The sequence below is a fragment of the Sipha flava genome, unplaced genomic scaffold (assembly GCF_003268045.1).
Source record: "Sipha flava isolate LNK unplaced genomic scaffold, YSA_version1 276_pilon_pilon, whole genome shotgun sequence".
Lineage (NCBI taxonomy): Eukaryota > Metazoa > Arthropoda > Insecta > Hemiptera > Aphididae > Sipha > Sipha flava.
This window is the reverse complement of record NW_020272941.1, coordinates 441,884-459,633: the sequence shown is the minus strand read 5'-3', so window position 1 is coordinate 459,633 and position 17,750 is coordinate 441,884. Positions and strand designations below refer to the sequence as shown.

Below are 17,750 nucleotides of genomic sequence, written 5' to 3'. Positions count from 1 at the left end.
AACAATCCGTCAATAAATATAGAATGTTACATTTTCATATACCTATTTTATCATTGTACACCGTACATTTTAGAAGTATAAATGTAAACAAAAACATTTATCTACTTATAGAAAATTCGAAAATAGTATACATTATTATCAATGTACATTAAACGACAATTTTAGGCCTTAGAAATATAAAAACATAATGATTGATCGTCGCAAATCATATTAAATATGATTGTTTACTAGTTGTATCATATAAATCGTTAATTTATTCATAAATGAATAAAAAGAAAATAGTGAATATTTAAATGAACTGATTAAATAGCGGTATAATTATGTGCACTGCGGTTTGTGGTAACTGAACGTATTATATAATATCTATAAGATGTATAGTAAAATTTTGAAAATGGGTGGGACAATAGTTTTGTAACCTGTTGAACGTAATAGAATAAACAATCAATGTGTCGTAATCGTGCACACCACGCAAACACCACTGTTGTAACGCGGTTCGTACGTGTGCGCAATTTGTTCTGACCAAAAATCGAAAATGCACCCGGAAACATATGAAATCAATTGTTTGCGCGGTACTATGATAATGAAATTACGCATAGTTACGCACGGCGAATGTTAATTGTTAAAATCGAACGAAACCGTCGCATTAAACAAAAGTGCAGGCATGTGCGGTAGGCGAACAAAAATAAAAAATAAAAATAATATAAAAACGTTGACCGCATAACAACTGTCTTTGACAACATACTGGTTGTAGCGTTCAATCGCCCAACGGTGATGTGAGTATTTCGGTGGTCGAACGGTCCCAAGCACATGACCGTACCCCTGTTGGCGAGAAGTTTTCCGTCTAATTTCTGGTGGCGCTTTGGGACCCGACGGGGTAAACAATATACACGCGCTCTCAGATTACCCGTACCCTTCGAGCTAATGATCATGTATAAATCGCTCGTCGATCACATTGGACCGCTCGATTGGCCACACTCGCGTACAATTGCAAGTAAACGTTTCGTACACGTCGTCCGTGTTCGCGTTTAAAATCGAGTGCACGCGTGTTGCTCTGCAGCAGCGTTTCTTAAACTTTTTTATCCGCGGAAAAATGTCCACAATTATCGTGGAACCCCTACTTTTAGCTTTTTAGCCTTTTTTTATGATTATTTGTAAATAAATTATAATCTTATAATAATATTGTGTTAAAAAAAAAAAAAAAATGAAAATAATAATAATAATTGTACACATATACACTTAATTACATATAATATATTAATACACATAACTTAATTCCTTTAATTAAACTAAATATAAATTTAGACCGTTCCATATGGCTTATACGTTGTTATTTAATATACAAAGATTTTTTTTTCTAAAACGCAAATATTTTGTTACCAATATACATTAATAATGTTTAGTGGGAAATTTTAAAGTAATTTTTTTTTTAAAAATTTCTAAAATATTACTTAAGCTTCGTGGAACACAGTTTGAGAAACGCTGCTTTGCACTGTGATCACTGGGCGTGATCGTACTGTCATTCGATCGTCGTTGTTGCACATGTCGGTCGGTATTTCCAAATGTGCGAAGCCGATGGTGGTGGGGTAGGAGCGGACAAAAAAATTAAATCAAACGGTATCGCGTACCGTTGCGGGCGCGCATACGTAATATAATAGTATCGACGTGGGGTGGACGGCATGTGTGCGGTTAGGGGCGGTAAAAGGACTGCTACGGCGTGTGCATAGGAAGGCAATAAGGCACGTCAGCGGAAGTGTTTCTAATTTATGGCGACCTGTTGTCCGAGAAATGCGCGCAATTACCGTTCTCCGCCGCCGAACGATTACGGCGAGCACACGCCGGGGCATTTAACACGGCAATTTAACAAGAATTAATATCCTCCTCTAACCCCCACGGCAGTCGTGTTTTCACCACCGTAAAGGCGTGGTAAACGTATCATATATATATACACACACATTTGTGCGTGTGCGTGTGCGTGTTTATACATATTACACCGCTTTTGGACCATAAATCGCACCCTTCGTCCCACCACTATTCTATTACGATTATTGCACGCAAAGTACAATATCGCGCGACGACGCAGCCTCGTGAGTGAGCTCGTCGTGATAGTAATACGATCCTATTCAGACATCATAACTTTGCGTTGCGATTACATTTTTCTTGTACATAGTTTAAGGGCCGTTTTTATCTGAATGGAGTAGTGCCAATTGCAATGCAAAACTATTTCTCCGCGTTTTTTCTTCGTTGTACAATTTACGTTAGAATAAACCCTTTCGATTTAATTTACTTTATTCATCAAGCCAATATCTTTGAAATTTTAATCAACAAAACCATTTGAAACAATGACATCGTCAGATCAGAAAGATAAATATATTATAAAATCGTTCCATTGCTTGGATAAAGTTATACTAATCGGAAAAATTATTTTTAAAAGAATTCCAATAGTAGCAAATAATTAAAAAAAAAGAAAGAAATTCTAAAGTATAAATTTATTTTAATAAGTTAAAAATGATCAAATCAGATCTTGATTATTATATCACCTCTTGTAATGACACTACATACAATTCATTTAGGAAAATTACTGGTCAGAATGATTTTAAATATTTATTAAATAAGATGTGTTTATTATGGGAGAGAACTATCCCAGTTCCGAAGATTTCTCTAGTTAATAAATTAATGTTCATATTAATTATTGAGCTGTCATAGTCACCAATTAAAAGCTATTAATAATATAAAAAAAAAAAAAAAATGGATGTTCGGTTACAATTATTAGTTCAATGAATATCTGTGTCATTATTACACTGCTTCCCTGCAATTTTATTCACCAATTACAATTATAATATTTTTAATTAAATTACTGTTATAAGATCTTTAAAATTTTATTTTATTCATTATGATATATTTTTTATACATTAGGTACCTTTGGAAAAAATTGTGTTAAGGTTGCAATAATAATTGATTTACTATAAAGTATTTGTTTGGCCCATATATTAAAAATATTTGTCAAATGTTATTGTCAAGAAATTATACAACTAACATAAATTCAATTATTCAAACAATTCTTAACCATATTTTATACAAAGATTTTAGATCGTGAAATAATTTTCAAAATTTTAATTTTGCCTTGTATTCTTATTAGGTGTATTTTAATATTAAATATAAAAAATAATTATGAAGACATAATTTATAATATTCTACAATGCATATTTGAATAACTGTCATATATAATATTTAACCATATTTGTAATGTGCGAAATTTTTTTATAGACATAAATACAAGTATATTAAGAAATATATAATTTGAGATATGTGTGCGACGTAATTACGCTCTAAATCTTTACATGATGATAGTTTATTAATTTTAATGATGTATGAACTATTCGTTATTTTAAATATAAATTATATATACCGTATATATATACCGTGTATTCAATGTATGAAATAATATTTAGTTAAGCTCTCTAAACTTTAGAAGTTTGATTTCCAAATACATATAGCTTTGGTAAAGTTTCAATGCTATTTGATTGTTGCATTGCATATGCATACAAAGTTAACAAGTTGTCATGAGTATACAATTACTTTACATGTATAGTATAATTGGATAAGTAATTCATCAAAATTATGTTTACACGTATAGAATAATTCTAATATATAATATGATAATATAATCATACAGATTTTCTAGAAGTAATTATTATTATGTTAATAAAATAAAAACTCGATAACCAACTGTTAATGATGATATGGCGTATGAATGATATATGATAAATTATGATATAAAAATAAAAACCGATGCTAAATAAATATTTAAGTTTGTCAGCATATTATAATTAATTATTAAAATTCTAATCATACAAATAATACCTAGGTTAATATTTCTTTAATTTTAGCGATGATTGAATAAAAAAAAAAAAAATCTTTAATTATATAAGTGATAAATATATTATGTACAAATGATAGTGCTATAATTTTACAAATATAAGCGGAGTGCATAAAATAAAAGTTGTATTTTTGATTTTTTTAGTGTATGAATTACCTCTATAGTGCTATCGTTTAATTTGGTTACAGGTAAAATATATAAAATAGCGTAAAAATATGTAAAAAAAATGTATATATGGGTACTTAATACATGCGAATATTTAAATTAATATTTATTCAAACCATTCTCAATACAATTGGTATAGATATAAATTATATTCGGATATTTTTATCCTAATAAAAATGTTAAAGACTTAAAGTATAAAAATGCATATCTGATAAAAGTACTCAACTAGTCAGATTATTGTAAGGTTAAGTCGAGAATAAGCGTGTATAACATTTATTTTGAAACATTTTTCATGGTTGCAGAAAAATGGTCTACAAATATTCATCGAAATCGGCGTATGTGTTATGGATAGTGTCCGAAGGAGGCTAAACTTAAGATTAGTCAGCTAATTACAATATTAGACAATGCTATTGGCTCATGTCAAATTTTCGGATTTTATACAAAAATACAAATGGATAAACTTAACACTAGCCGATAAAATGAACACTATCCTACAGTTTTCGGCTAATATCTAAGTAATTTCAGCCATACAAAATTAAATTTGAATTTGTATTGATATCTTGAGTAGTTAAAAGGATGTGGAATAATAGTCATGGAATAATATACATTTATGAAGAGCGTTAAACGCGCATTTTTATACCAGTCAGTCGACTTTTGTATTCTGTGGACGTTGGAGAAATTATATGTTTATAGATTTTATGTAGCAGAAGGTAGCGTTGTAGGCAGAAAAATAGGATATACTGGTTTCATCTCATTTAAAAAAAACAGATTTACTTGAAGTTCGTTCGTCGCTTTGTATCCAAATATTTAAATCTATGTTATCCATTTCTGTACACGAAAATAAAGTAATGGAAATCGCAAGTAGGTACATAAAAATCGTAACAGTAATCTATCACCTAGATCCTGCGTTATAACTGAGCACATCAATGCAAATTTATGAAATGCTATATGTTCTAACGCCCATAGACAAGGTATTTGCATTACCACTGCGTTGAACTCGTGTCGTCCCTCAAAGCGCGATATCATAAGCACAGTTAATAGAAATGTATAGTAATTGTAAACAAGTGTACGACAAACGCACGTTTAATGTCATTCATGCGAACCTAGCCTAAATATAATTCCTAATCGTGTGTATTTTAATATTGTTTTAAAATTAATATTGATCGCAGCGTTAATCTGCATTCGATTGCATTAAATTGTGTACCTGATAGGGACCATCCGTAATCATCTATTAGCGAGTAGAATTTGGTTAAAGCAGTTAAGATATTAGCTTTTATTTTAAAACAATGGTTCTCGACCTGGGAGCACGCCCTCCTTGGAAGATGTGAACATTTTTAAGAAGAGCAAAGAAACATGAAAACGTTATTTTTAATTATTTTGATGTTTAATCAAGACATTATTAAGTCACAATTGATTGGAACTAAGTGACACTGCTTATTAAATCAACCCTCTCAATAATTTGTATCTACTTAATAATTATAAATTAAAAATTAAAAATTTAAGAAAGTGAATAGAATTTAATTTGATTTAATAATTTTATATTATGATGATATTTTTTTTCGAAACAAATAAATTTATTTAATATTTAAAAAACTTAATAAATTTTTACGATTTCATATTAATCCATTAAAAAACATTAAAGGCATGATAAATATATAAATGTATGTATATGAAATATGAGTCGATATTATTATAGGAGGGGGGAACATGACATCATAAAATAGTTTGAAAAAAAGGCATCTACTTCAACTTCTAACCCACGGTACACACATTATATGTCATTATATATCATGTATATATGTCATTATATATCAATGATACACACATTCATTAATGTGATGATGTTAAAAAATGGATTCAAATTTTATATTAATCGAACATGCAGCAGTTAGCTTTGTAATTTGTTTAAGTTAAAATATAAAATTATTAAATAGTTTAAACATCATACTTAAAAATGGAAAATTAAATTATTTATTTTATAAATCTAACAGTGAAATAATACCTTAATAGGTATAAACTTAATAATATATAACATTATATATATTTGATTTTGTACCGAGCTGTAAAACATTATTTTATATACGTCCAAGTAATAAATTTAGTAGAAAACATAAAAAAAAAATGCTCATTTCATGAAACGGGAAACATCACAACTGAGACGTAACACCTAATGTATAAGCCGCGAGAAACACAACAAAGACAAATTAAAGCATGCGAATAAAAATTACCGAACCGACATTGAAACGTTCATATTTTATTGGGTAACTTTTCTATTTTTGGTCCATTGAAAAGAAAAAAAAAAAAAAAGTTCGTGAACTTTCGGGCCGTTGCAGCGACAAAACATAAATTATATATTATAATGGTGGTCTGAATGTAGTAGTGCAGTTAATCGCATGTAATCTGAAGCCATAACAGTGGTCTTTTCCGTTCCGAGCAACGACGGTGGATTGTTGTTCGTAAACTTCAGGGCGGCAGCGGTCGCGTAAGTCGAGAAAAAAAAAAGAAAACACTTTATCAACCCGTCGTAAGCCCCGCGCGCGTGTACAATACGCGAACGCACACGCGCGCACAAATGCACGCGCACACGCACCAGTTGCTTCGGCTTAAGTAACGTGCGAATATCGGCATATGCGTTACTCGGTTCATTAATCTTTCGTTTTACACCACACCGTATACGCGCGTTGAACTCCTCTCTATACATAATATATTTACGAGCATCGTATACGCCGTACGCGTACACCGGTGCGCGGCGTATTAACATTATACTCGTTTTGTGCGGTTTTCGCCGCGCGAAATACCCGGGAATACTCATTCATTGCACGTCATGCACGCGTGTGCGTGTTAATCCACGAACGTCGTTACCGTTCGCGGTACGAGCGCGCGCGTTCGACCATACGAGAATGCGGTGAGAGAAAAAAAAAATCGAATAATAATAACATTGAACGCGCGTTTTGTTCCGTTTAAACGTTGCGCGATGCGTTTGCGTTCGCCGGCGCACGGTGTTAATAATATCGCTGGGGGGGGGGGGGGGGGGTGCCGCGCGCGTGCGGGGCAAGGAGTATCTCCGGGAAGCCGTTACCGTCGGGGCGTAGATTTTATTTTGACGGCGGCATGTACTTTTCGACGTCACCGCCATCAACGCGTCGTCGTCGGCAAAACGGATTCATACAAATGGTGTACGGAGAAAACAATCTTTTTCTCTCCCCACACGTGTTCCGCGGTGTACCCGGCCCCGACTTGACTTCCGCGCCGGCAGAACCGTCCGGGCGAGAGCGATACTTGCGTGCACACGAGCAGATTAATCATCGCGGCCCGTAAGCGCGACGTTTTGTTGTCGCTAATATCTATTCGCGCGCGCTATTGTGCCCCGCAACCGAGCTTCGTCACGAACGCGCAAAAAAGAAGAAAGAATAAAATAAAAAAAAAGTAAAATGAAAATAACCGTATACAAATGAAATAAAAAATAAAAAAAAAAATCCAGACGAGATACGGCGTGACAATGATGTATTCACGTTCTGCTACGGTATACACGTCGCGTACGCGCAGCAGCTACTGTGATCGTTGTATACGTTTATTCGTCGCTTTGTGTTGCACTCGGCGCGCAACGCGGTTGAATGCCAACAGTGAATGTGTCGACATGTACGCAGCTTAAATCGGCAAATGTTTATAAATTAAAAAAAAAAAAAAAAAGAAAAAAAAGAGCTCGCACGTTTAACGGCAAATGTCGACATTTACATAATTGTTTTTTTTTTTTTTTTTGCGAATGTTGATGTGTTCAACACGATTCGCTGAATGCAGACGTACATGATTACAATACAGCGTGTTTAACATATTTTGATAATGCTACTTATGCTTGTCCGAATCGATAGATAATCTATAACATTAAATTGTGTATGAATTCATTCCGTTTGAAAAAACGCGAAAACATAAATCGTGAAATGTTTTTAGTGTATGTATTAATTCGCTAATACGATGTATGGTATATTTATGGTTACGAAAATATATTTTAATTCGAAACATTTACTGTTGAAAATAAACATTTTACAACATAAAATATTATTCATGTATATTATTTTAATTTTTTTATACGAAAAGAACAAAAATAAATGTCAATCGATCTATCTTTTAGGAATAAGTGTATCATTAGATTTTCCAAAATGTTGATTTATCATTTTTATAATTACACTAAAGAAACAATACGAAAATAATACTAGATTATTATACGCTAATACTGATTCTTTTATATCGGAAATAAAAAATGTTGAATAAAATTCAGCTATCAAGAATCAGCTTAGATCAATATCCATACGATTTTATTTTTATGATAATTTAAAATTTTGTTAAAATTAACTAGGTATTTGTTTTTAAATAGTGACAACTATTATTTTAAATGATTACTAAAAGCTTATTTTTCTCATTTTAATAGTTATTAATTTTAGTTTAATATTTTGCTAACTACGACCATAAAAATCTCAGACAGTTAATTAATAGCTTATTAATAAGTTATTTGGATAAAATAATTGGAACAAATCTGCTTTACTAGAGCTTTTTTTTTTTCTAACAATCTATTTAAATAGTTATATATTTTCAAAACCAATTCAATTTTTTCATTGGGTAAATTAATATCAGTCAATTTTAAATACATTTATTATTAATTATATGTATCTACTAGTTTTTCATAACTATAGTGATTATTCAACAGAATAATTCAAAACTAAAACATGACCATTTTATGCTAATACATACGTTTTGAATCTATGAATCTGTGTGAAAAATAAACATTAATAGAATATTTGTTTATTTTATAATATTGACGTGGTTTCATAACATCATTATTAATGTTGTAAAAGTATAATACTATTAAAACATTATTCAAGTGTTGAACTTTGATGATTTACATATCTATATACAGGTATTTACAGAGCCCTAGGGGTCCGCTAATCCAAATTTTAGAAACATCGTTATACTCGTACAACCTTTGTGTTTTCGTTATACTAGAGTTACCCATTACATAACATACATTTATGTAAATACCTACAATGTACTTAGTTCATTCCAACAACATGGTAACCCACATATCTTATAATTCATTATTTGGCTTTTAAGCAACCAGAAAGTCTCCGTAAGTACTTTAAATCATATAATTTTTTCCAAGATTTAATTTGTACATAATACATTAAGAAAACATACATGTACCATTATATAACTAACTAACTAACTAACTACGAAATAACATGTTTAATAAGCTCATACATCTAAAATATTTTCAATGAAAGTATAATTTATATAATAGTTTAGTATTAATAATAGCTGTTGTAATGCTTTAAAATATTAAAATTGCCAGTGTATAAAAATATTATTGATATAATTATCATATTATATATGTTCTTATAAATGGTGTTTTTTAAATATTCCCAATCTTCTGAAAAAATCTCGAATGTAAAGTTATATGGCCGAAAAATATAGAATTTTTTTTAATGGCCGAACACGTAGTTTAAATAATTTTTAGTTTATTAAATCGAATTATGCAAATAAAGGTTAAACGTATTATATAAGATTCATTTTACTAATTAATAACTCCGCTTAATCCGCTTAGAAATTGTGCTGTATAAAGAAACGGAAAAGCAAGAAAAAAAATTATCGAAATCATACAGTTATAATATTAATAATAATTAAAATCAAAATATTAGACTAAAAGGTAAGACTAAAATATTGGTGAAAAAATATAGTAAGTATTTGAAATTTTCGTACAGATGTAACGTTACATCGAGTGAGTAAGGTAAACAGAAAAATTGCCAAGACAAAATAAAATGTTTACTCACTTTTACGAATAGATGATGCCGTAGACTTAAATGTATAAGTGTTTGCCCGTTTAAACACGGTATTTTAGTAAGGTAATAAGGATTGAACAACACTTTAAGAACTCAGTCACATAATTGTGATTAAAATATCAAAGTACACGGTAAATTTATTTATTTATGTGATCTGAGTATAAAATTCCACAAAAATGCGATAGATTGCTTCGTGCGTGAATCTAATAATAATTATTAGAATTATTCTGATGTAAGAAAAATATGAGTATCACGAAATAATTCGTTTTGCCAACAATATATATGTAATATGATACAAGTTGTGTACAAATCGATATTTGCAATTAATTAAATTCGTTGATATACGAAAAAATGAATAAAATAACATTATTTACTTTCTGGGCATGCCACCAACGTCTTTTCACAATATAAACTAAATATGACAAAGTCTTCGCCATGTGTAGCGTAATATATATATATTATGAAACGACGCAAATATCTGGAGGGAAATCGGTAATGTTGTTCCAATTTCTCCACACACGTACTAAGGGAAAATATTGTATGAGTAGAAAAAAAAAAGTTTTCACCAACGAGTCGAGAATGTATAAGAAATTTATCGCTATATTGTCCGTGTGCGAGTACGCGCTTCTTGTATTACCCCGAGAAGTTTAGTCACCAATTCGGTTTTAAGTCTGTCGGGCGATTTGTCCTTAATTTTATGTGCTTTCTTTTTATATATATTAAGCTTGGTACCGGGCGAGGGGTTATTGCTTGGCGACATCTGCAGCATCGGTCCAAACTGTCGGCCATAAACGATTCTTTTTCACATATTGCTTTCTCGATCACTATACACGTACAAGAATGGTGTATTTATATACATACAGTAGTGAACATATACTAAACAAAGGAAACCCGTCCGGCATTTGTTACAAATCGGTGAATTTATCTGTGGTTATAGGTTTCTTTCGACATCTTTTACATTGCCGTGATACGCTGCGTGCGACCAAGAATTGCGCTACACACAAATGACTTGCAGTATTCACATGACTGCATAGAGGTGTGTATTATAGTTTTCTATTCTATTAATCGATCGGCTATGGTCTTGGGATTTTTCCGGCTCGGTTCGGTTTGAAGTTTTAGTGATACGAAATTTATTAACGCTTCGGCTGTTTTCACTTTTCGCCCTTTCCTGAAAGGACTGAGGGACAGGGTGTTCATTGGCAGTAGACAGATATAGATAGAAAGAGAGTGAGAGTGAGTGAGAGAGAGGGAGATAGAGAAAGAGAGAGCAACGCGCGTTGACCGAACGACACTATTATAACGACACTCTATCAGCTATTGTGTGAGAATGAAATCCCTTTCGGAGTTTAATACTCTACGATCTATAGTGGAAAGCGATTTGGAGAACTAACGCGAATATTGGCTTTCCCTAACGTAGTTCAAGTGCGAAATTGGCGATTTTCCGACCGCAGCCACGGACGAATTACGAGTGTATGCGGCCCGCACAATGGGCTCTTTGATCCGTATGGTCACCGCCGTATTGCGTATTGTTTGAGTTTTCGGAATAATTGCACACTCGTGACCATCGTTATTATTAGTTGAAATCGAATCTATTTATAGAGAACGTATCATCAATATCTCATGCTTAAGACCGCTATAATTATGATGGTGAAATAATAATGTATTAGAATACTCATAAATTAATTGTGGTATAATATTACCACCTATAGTCTTTAGGGGTCGGACACGTTTTTTCATGCGTTACATTATCATATAATATTTTTTTCAACTTATTGGAAAAATTACAACTATCACTACATCGGCTACTAGTTTTTATGTAATTTTTCGAGTTCATTATTTTATACTAAACATAGAAGCAAATGATCAAATCATAATTGTATTCATTATTAATAACATATGTGGACAATGAAATGTAACTCATTGCTAACAACTTTATTTACCATAATTTTATTTGATCGTATTTTATAATATTTTGCAAACTTCTAATTACTTTGGAATAATGTCTATATAATTCTAATGACAAACTTGACAGTTTATTAAATTTATTTTACAATCATTCTGCTTCCATCAATCTGTCCCATGCTTATACGTTGTTCTTTAAAACTTGTTTAAAAATCTAAGGTTTATGATATGTGTTTGAAATCGAATATTTTTAAATTAAAAAAGTATTTTCTGTTTCCATAACTCCTAAATATGCAATTCAATTCTATCTATGGGTAAATTATAATATTCGAATTTATCCTGGTTGAACCTTTGCTTGAAGCAAAGAAAACATTTTAAATATGTTCTGATTAAACTTGGTGAAACGAAAAATATCGGTAAATCGATCAAGTATTTAAATGGAATTTCTTGTCTAAAAAATAAAAAGGGAATTTATGAATATACTTCATTTAAAATTATCTAATATTAGCAAATTATTTTAAATGCACATCACAAAAGAAACTGTTACACTTCTTTTAGACACCAATTATCAATTATAGGTACTGTAACACAAATTTTGCGACAAACAAACAAATTTCCCCTATACTGTGTAAAATATGAGTAAGACAATTATTCTAGGGAATGCAATAAATCACTGTTTGATTCCATAAAATGTATTCTCTGCTTAGGTTCATACATAGCTTCTCACAAAAAATGTTTTTTGTCAGAAAAAAACTAATCAATTCCTCCGAAAAATTAAAGTAGGTGATATTCATTTAGCAATTATATTTATTTATTTATTGTGACTCAAAATATGTATTTTTCAATATATAATTTTATAAATAATTAAGTATATATTTTTTTTAAATTGTTAATGTTTATCGTTCAAATTTTAACTTTATTGATGATATTGGTCTTGATAAAATTAAACTTTTGAATTATAATTTATTATAATATTTAATTAACATAGATTCATAAATAAAAAATATTTTTTTTAACATATCCTAATTTAATTTACATAAATTTGTATTAGTAAACAATATTTAATGTTATTTTAAACTTTGTATACCTATAGTTTTTAATTTAATTACTTTATATTATATTAGTTTTTAAAAACTCATCCGCATTATTCACTTCAGTTTATATTACTTCCCTATTGTTATCTATTTATACATGTTTAAAGCTCTTTTTTATTTTTTTATTTTCAAGAAATTTGTTAATCATAATTTTATTAGTTTTGAAATACTTATATTTTATATTAAGTGTCAGTCATCTTTTCAGTCCTATATTTTGAATTTAAAATTCTTAACTATAATGCTGGATTTTACTAATTTTTAAGCTCTTAAAACAATTAGTTTTTCAGTTTTTCAAGCTGGAATTTTATTTTTTAATGTAGTTTTCAGACTACTAAAAAAATACTAACTCAGATACGATGCTTTTGTTATATGCAATTATGTATTTTAGTTACAAAAAATTCGTCGTATGGTCATGCATTATTGACTACTGTTTATTTTTTACATTTTACACTAACCAGTTTGGTTAACTTGTAGAAAATGAAAAAAATATTCGTTTTTAAGAGTTGTATTCTATTGTAAGATGTTTCACGTAAGCAATAACATTAATAGAGAAAGTTTGTAAACTTTTACAACCATGATTTTGTTTCTATACTAAATCACAAAGTGCTATTTCACACCGGAAAACGATTTACATAAAATAATTGTAAATGCTATTATATCTTCGAGTATACAAAGTAAGTTTTAATTGCCTTTAGAACCTCAAGTAAATATCCAATATATATTGATACGATAAATTTGAGCTAAAATAATATCTTAAACCTCTTACTTGTGGTACATATCATAATACAAAAAGTAGAGTTTGTCGTAAATTACAATACCGTAAATCGATACACTAATTACTGAAAAAATTACTTTTTGGATTAAATCGAACCGTTTAGATTAATGATAAAATTAGGTACCTAAGCACTATAGAATATATTACAAAGAATAAAAATTAACTGAAATCAGGAAAAATATACAAGCCTTGGATGAATTTTTCGTTAGATTCTGATCAAATTATATGATGTAATAACTAAAAGGTTTTGTTAAAACAACTGATAAATTATTTCAAATTATACTTATTACTTTTAATTTTATAAATAAACTCCTGAATATTATATTGCTCATAGTATTCAGAACTACAGTTATTATTGGACTTGGAATATAATACTCACGATTAGTAGGAGAAAAAATATTTATTTTTTTTAACTCATTTAAAATTCTTCATGCAATATTAAATATTTTTTATTTTATAAATGTAATAAATCTGTTTAATTCTGAAAAATATTTTTCTTACTACTACTTTGTGTAACTGTACATTATTCTATTTTTATTTCTCTTTCACTTTTTCCTCTATAATATATATTAGTTTTCTATATACATAACATGTGTATTGTTACTCTTAGTATCTTAAGTAATACATATGTAATATGTTTATGAAACATCATGAATGTTTGAAATTATTGAATATTATTATAGTAGTACCCGAATTTTAATTTTTGGAAACAATGATTTTAAACAACAGTTTCCAACAGTTTTCAAAAACAAATATAACATATATTTTTTAATCAACATTGTAAGTGTATCATACTTAATATTATTGATAAATATGTTACACTAAATAAATATATCAATTTAGTTTAGTTATTATTATTTTAATTTATTTAATTTAGTTCATTTGATAATAAACTAAGTAAATTTAAGAAAACTATTAGATTTCGAGGAAAATTAGTTGCATAATATTTATGGGAAAATGTTATTTAAAGAACTCTACCAAAACAAAATTATTTCGTCTTAAATTGTTATGCACCGAATACGACCAACAGAAAATGTATTTTTAATATTAATATTAATAACATTAGTTGTAATTTATAAATTATATAAAATGGAATTATTTTAGTATAAGGGTTCTGAAAATGATTTTAAATAAGTAATAATTTTAAAAGAAAATTTGAAATAAATTGAATAATTTACGTTGAAATTCAAAGAAATAAATATTTAAAAAAAAAACAACGAATAATTTATAGATTTTTTATCTAATAACATTTAGATTTTGATAAAAAAAAAAAAAAAATGTATTGAGTTGAAAGTAATCAAGACAAATCAAAAGAAACTTGATCGTTTCACTTGTAATGTTCTAAACCACATGTCATTCTATTCTGCTAAACTACTGAACAATGTGGTTTTTATTGCATTTTTTTTTACTCTTGAGTTTCATTATGTGAGTAACATGACATTTCATTCTTTTTAGATGAAACAGAAAAAAAGAAAAGAAAAATATATCACTCGTTCACCAAAAGTAGGCGTATAAAAGCCATCAACTTTCGGACAGCCATAAGCTTCTTGGGTGTGTTATTAAATTGTTTTTCCTAGCGTATCTCAATTTATTGTTTTGTTTCGTAGACGAAAAGGAGATGAGGAACAATGAGAAATGATATTTTTTTTACGGTCTTCAATAAAGACTGTGATTGTTATACGGCACATTTGGTACGAAACTCGCCCCCTCCGATAAATAACGCAACATATTTTACGATTGAAACAAGGCAATAGCATTTATATATATATAAAATTTAGAATAAAAAATTATTTTATTCTTTTACGCACTGACAGGTATGTGGTAAACGATATTATTTATAGAGTTTCGAAAATCGCATTAGCCGTGTTTATTGAGGACAAAACAAATATAATATGGAATACGGAAATTTCCACGTTTTACGATACTCGTAATAAAATTTACAAATACACAACATTGTAAAATATTAAATAAATATAAAGTTATAAAACACAATATTATTACTCACAGGTTATAATGTACTTCAGCCATGTTTGGCCGGTGTTTGAGTGCAGATCGGTATGCTATTTCCGCTTCGTTTGTTCTGCCTTGAGAGCTGAGTATCGAACCGAGATTGCCATAAGCTGAAATTTAATTAAGATTCAATACGAGAGCGAAAAATCGATAAACAGATAAGGCAAAATAGAGGGGTAACGAATAGATACTATCCGGTTCGAATGAATTAAAACGTGTTGGTGGGATATATAAAGGTGCATTGAATTAAAATAGGTCAGGGTTATCGGTGATAAAAAATATATAAAACACCACAAAGTTCGGTTGACGACGTAATGGAATGATCGTTGGTCAGTGAGTATATTTTAAATATTTCGGTTCGCTTAAAAGTACAACATAACATAGTTACGTGTGAAAAATTGTTTAGTTGTCTGTTGTCGTGTAGTACGATAATATCTCAAAACGTATCTTTTTGCAATGCAATGGGTTTCGTCTGACAGTGACCATAAATACCATAAACCGTATAGACTTATTTTTCGAATAAACATAAGTAGGTAATAAATAATATAAAACTGAGTTCTACTCGGTATTTTATATTCTCTAGACAATATACGATCAAGAATATTTTATATATCGTGTGTACTACTATTTTTATTAATGCTTGCGAAACAAATACCGTATGGTTAGTAGAAGGAGACGGTTATATGAAGTACATATTATTTTTGTATTCAAACATAGTAAATTTCTGATTAAAATGAAACTATATTTTTATAGAGTCTATACTGTTTTAGAAGAAGCAACTTTTAATAGAAAGTGCGAAAAACGTGTTGCTGAAAAAATAGTAGTGGTTTAAAAGATGAAAATTAGCAATAGTGCACACTATTCTGTATACACTTTTAAAATATGGATAATTTGTGATTTGCCGAATTCTAAGATTGTTAATAATAACTTTTCTTCGAGTTTCACTAACTAACAAGTGTGACTAAGATACTTAATGATTTCTCACGTTTGATGCATGAATTAAAATATTCAAGTATAAAGGAATGCGTACAGTAAATATATATGAGTATATGTAGAATATGTGTGTATAAGAACTATGTATAATACAAGCAAAATATTGAGACTTTATAATTATGACTGGGATTAAAATACGGATTTACTAAAGCATTAAAAGTTTGATGGCTTTAGATTTTAAATATTTTAAAAATGTTATAAACTCATTGGTAATCCGTAAGTGGTCTTATAAAATTCTTACAACGTTAAAACAAATGATAAATAAAATAATTATGATTATTCGTTTCACTACAGGAAGCTCGATATAAAAATGAAATTCATTATAATATATTTTATACATTAGACTATATACTTTAAAGTTTGTCATGAACGCGCGTTAAAACTATTTATAGGTAAATCATTATAACAAACACGTATTATGTATTTAACGACTACGAATAATAATAAGTCTTATGCATGGTGTGATTTCGATTAAGGATAATCAATCGGCGTTGTAACTTCCTGGATGGGTGACCATTCAGGTTTATAGTAGTTCTGACCACCGTTGAACACTTAATTTGAATCGATCCGTATCCGAATCGAACGAAATGCTGTTAAATCCGGATTCACCTGACATTCTTGAGACTAGGATTTAATTTGATTCTATCAACAGCAGCGATATAAATCAAACTATAATCCATTTATAGATCCTGGGGATATAGATCAAACTATAATTAATTTATAGAATCTAGGGATATAGATCGAATTATAGTCCATTTATAGAGCCTGGGGATATAGATCAAGTTCTAAAATTCGGATTCGGCGTGACGTTCGAATCCAAAACCGGATGGAATCGGAATCCATATAAAATAATCCGGATTACGTGTCGGTCAACAATTTGTTATGCGGTTCAAATCACACGATCCGATAACGTTTGTGCACAAAGCTATTTGAGTCATGGCCGCCAGCCAATGAAAAAGTTATTGTCGACGACCGGGGATCGATGATTGAAATGGTCAACAAAAATACTCAGTACAAGGATTGCAGGTCGGTGTCGCGGGTGAGGCACTTACATTTCGGTGGGTTCACTTGGATGCCGGACCTGTAGAGGGACTCCTCGTCGC

At 29.8% G+C, this 17,750-nt stretch overlaps 1 protein-coding gene across 1 annotated transcript in view; it reads right to left on the bottom strand.

Annotated features, from left to right (window-relative positions):
- Positions 1-17,750, bottom strand: part of LOC112685430 (transmembrane and TPR repeat-containing protein CG4341-like) — a gene marked incomplete in the record, with an annotated part of 67,249 nt that overhangs the window by 24,742 nt on the left and 24,757 nt on the right. Inside the window, 2 exon segments of the mRNA XM_025557307.1 lie at positions 15,650-15,764; positions 17,700-17,750. Of these exon segments, the coding sequence (XP_025413092.1) occupies positions 15,650-15,764; positions 17,700-17,750 (166 nt within the window).